Genomic DNA, 2,216 nt, shown 5'->3' on the forward strand with positions numbered 1-2,216 from the left:
TTTCTGATAGAAAGAGTTGTCCCCAACACATTCCGTGATGTTATTGGAAATGTGGTGTTTCGCTGTATTACTTTTCCAGTCATTAATGTCCTCCATTAGTACCAGGTCTTTTGTTTTGGATAGTTGGGTTATTTGTTCTAGAAATGCCTCATCCACCTTCCCTTCCTTTACCATGATGACAATCCTATAATTTGTTCCCTTTTCCATAGATGCACCCGATGGCGAACACAGAATGGGGAAATCAAACATCCATCTCAGAATTCATCCTCCTGGGATTTGGAAATCTTCTAGAACTGCAGCTTCTTCTCTTCCTGCTGTTTCTAGTGATTTACATGGTGACCATGGCTGGGAACATCCTCATTGTTACACTAGTTGTGACTGATCAGCACCTTCACACCCCCATGTACTTCTTCCTGGGTAACTTGTCCTGCTTGGAGACCTGCTACAGCTCCACCATCCTGCCCAGGATGCTGGCCAGTCTCCTGACTGGGGACAGAAGCATCTCATTCAGAATTTGCATCATCCAATATTATTTCTTTGGTTTTCTGTTAGGTGTTGAGTGTTGCCTCTTGTCTGTGATGTCTTACGATTGGTATTTAGCGATATGCAAACCTCTGCATTATGCAACACTCATGAATGGCAGGCTCTGCCTCCAGCTAGCAGCTGGGTCTTGGATAAATGGGCTTCTGGTTAGTAGCACAATGACATCCTTGATGTCACAGTTATCTTTTTGTGGCCCCAATGAAGTTGACCATTTTTTGTGTGATTTCACCCCAGTAAAAAAACTGTCCTGCAGCGACACCAGCCTGATGGACATTGTGGCTTTCCTTATGGCTGCAATATTCACCCTGCCTCCATTTCTATTGACGCTGACATCCTACATTTGCATTATCACCACCATCCTGAGAGTCCCGTCCACCACCGGGAGGCAGAAGGCCTTTTCCACCTGCTCCTCTCACCTCATTGTGGTGACAACTTTCTATGGGACACTGATGATTGTCTACATGCTCCCAGACACCGACACACTAAGGGTCCTTAACAAAGTGTTCTCCATCTTCTACACTGTTCTGACTCCCATGGTTAACCCCCTCATCTACAGCCTGAGGAACAGAGAGGTCAAGGAGGCCCTGAGAAGAGCCATCAATGCCTTTTTAACATTGACAGGAATTGAGACGGGTCAAATTCAAGGGCTTGTGTACATGGCGAAAAAGCCCGGCATGGTGAATGCAAATAGCTATTGGTGAGGAATGGTGGATCAGTGCAGAATAGCTAGTGCGCTGTAAATCCACACCCTACCTATTTTGTAATAACTTCCTGCTGAAAACCCGTTTTGCATACGAGCTGCAATTGTTTCATCTTAGAAAGAAAATCGGGAACCTCCCCATGCTTTCTCATATATTTTAATTCCTCATATATTCTCCTATATTTTAATTGTGAAAAAAGTTTCTTTCTTTCTTTCTTTCTTTCTTTCTTTCTTTCTTTCTATTGTCTTTTTAATGCAAATGTATGGAAAATTTTGAGTTTTGTGGGAAAACTGAAGCTCTGCAAAGCTGAAAATTTGACGTCTACCTGCAAATTGTTCCAATTTTACAGCACAGTGTCAGCTGAATGATGCAAAAGTTTTCTTCCAAGAACCGTCAAAAACTTTTGTCCAAACTATTTTCAGTTTTGTGACGAGTAATGGAACTCTTTCAAGGAAATCAGACCCTTTCTATAAAAATTCACATTTAGTCAAAAAACCCAACTTTCCATCAAAAAAAGTCCTGATAGAAATTTTTTGACAGCCCTACTTGGGAGGAATGTGCAGATCCACAAACACTTGGGAAGGTGAAAACATTATTTCAATGATTCCAAAACACTCACTGCTGGTAACATCTAATGGTCATTTTCCTTCTCTAGATGTGGCTTCCCTTTCTGTACAGAGTTCTTTCCAACCTTGATTTTCATAGATTCCAAGGCCAGAAGGGTCCATTGTGATCATCTAGTCTGACTTCCTGCATAGGACAGGCCAGAGAACTGCTCCCAAATAATTGCTAGAGCAGATCTGTTAGAAAAATATCCCATCTTGATTTAAAAATTGTCTGTGCTGAAGAATCCACCATGACCCTTGGTAAGTTGTTCCAATGTCTAATTACTCTCCCTTTTAAAAAAATATACCTTATTTCCAGTCTGAATTTGTCTAGCTTCATCTTCCAGCCATTGGATCATTTTAGATG

At 41.7% G+C, this 2,216-nt stretch overlaps 1 protein-coding gene across 1 annotated transcript; it reads left to right on the forward strand.

Moving 5' to 3' along the window:
- Positions 1 to 218: 218 nt before the first annotated feature.
- Positions 219 to 1,244, forward strand: LOC112121788 (olfactory receptor 6B1-like). Its single transcript, XM_024220696.2, has one exon. The coding sequence runs from the start codon at positions 219 to 221 to the stop codon at positions 1,242 to 1,244; it is 1,026 nt and encodes a 341-aa protein (XP_024076464.2).
- Positions 1,245 to 2,216: the final 972 nt, after the last annotated feature.

Source organism: Terrapene carolina, unplaced genomic scaffold (assembly GCF_002925995.2).
Source record: "Terrapene carolina triunguis isolate 2854851 unplaced genomic scaffold, T_m_triunguis-2.0 Scaffold390, whole genome shotgun sequence".
Classification (NCBI taxonomy): domain Eukaryota; kingdom Metazoa; phylum Chordata; order Testudines; family Emydidae; genus Terrapene; species Terrapene triunguis.

Bases quoted from the DNA above. Each gene is read 5' to 3' on its own strand.
- LOC112121788 (XM_024220696.2), top strand. From the start codon at position 219: ATGGCGAACACAGAATGGGGAAATCAAACATCCATCTCAGAATTCATC.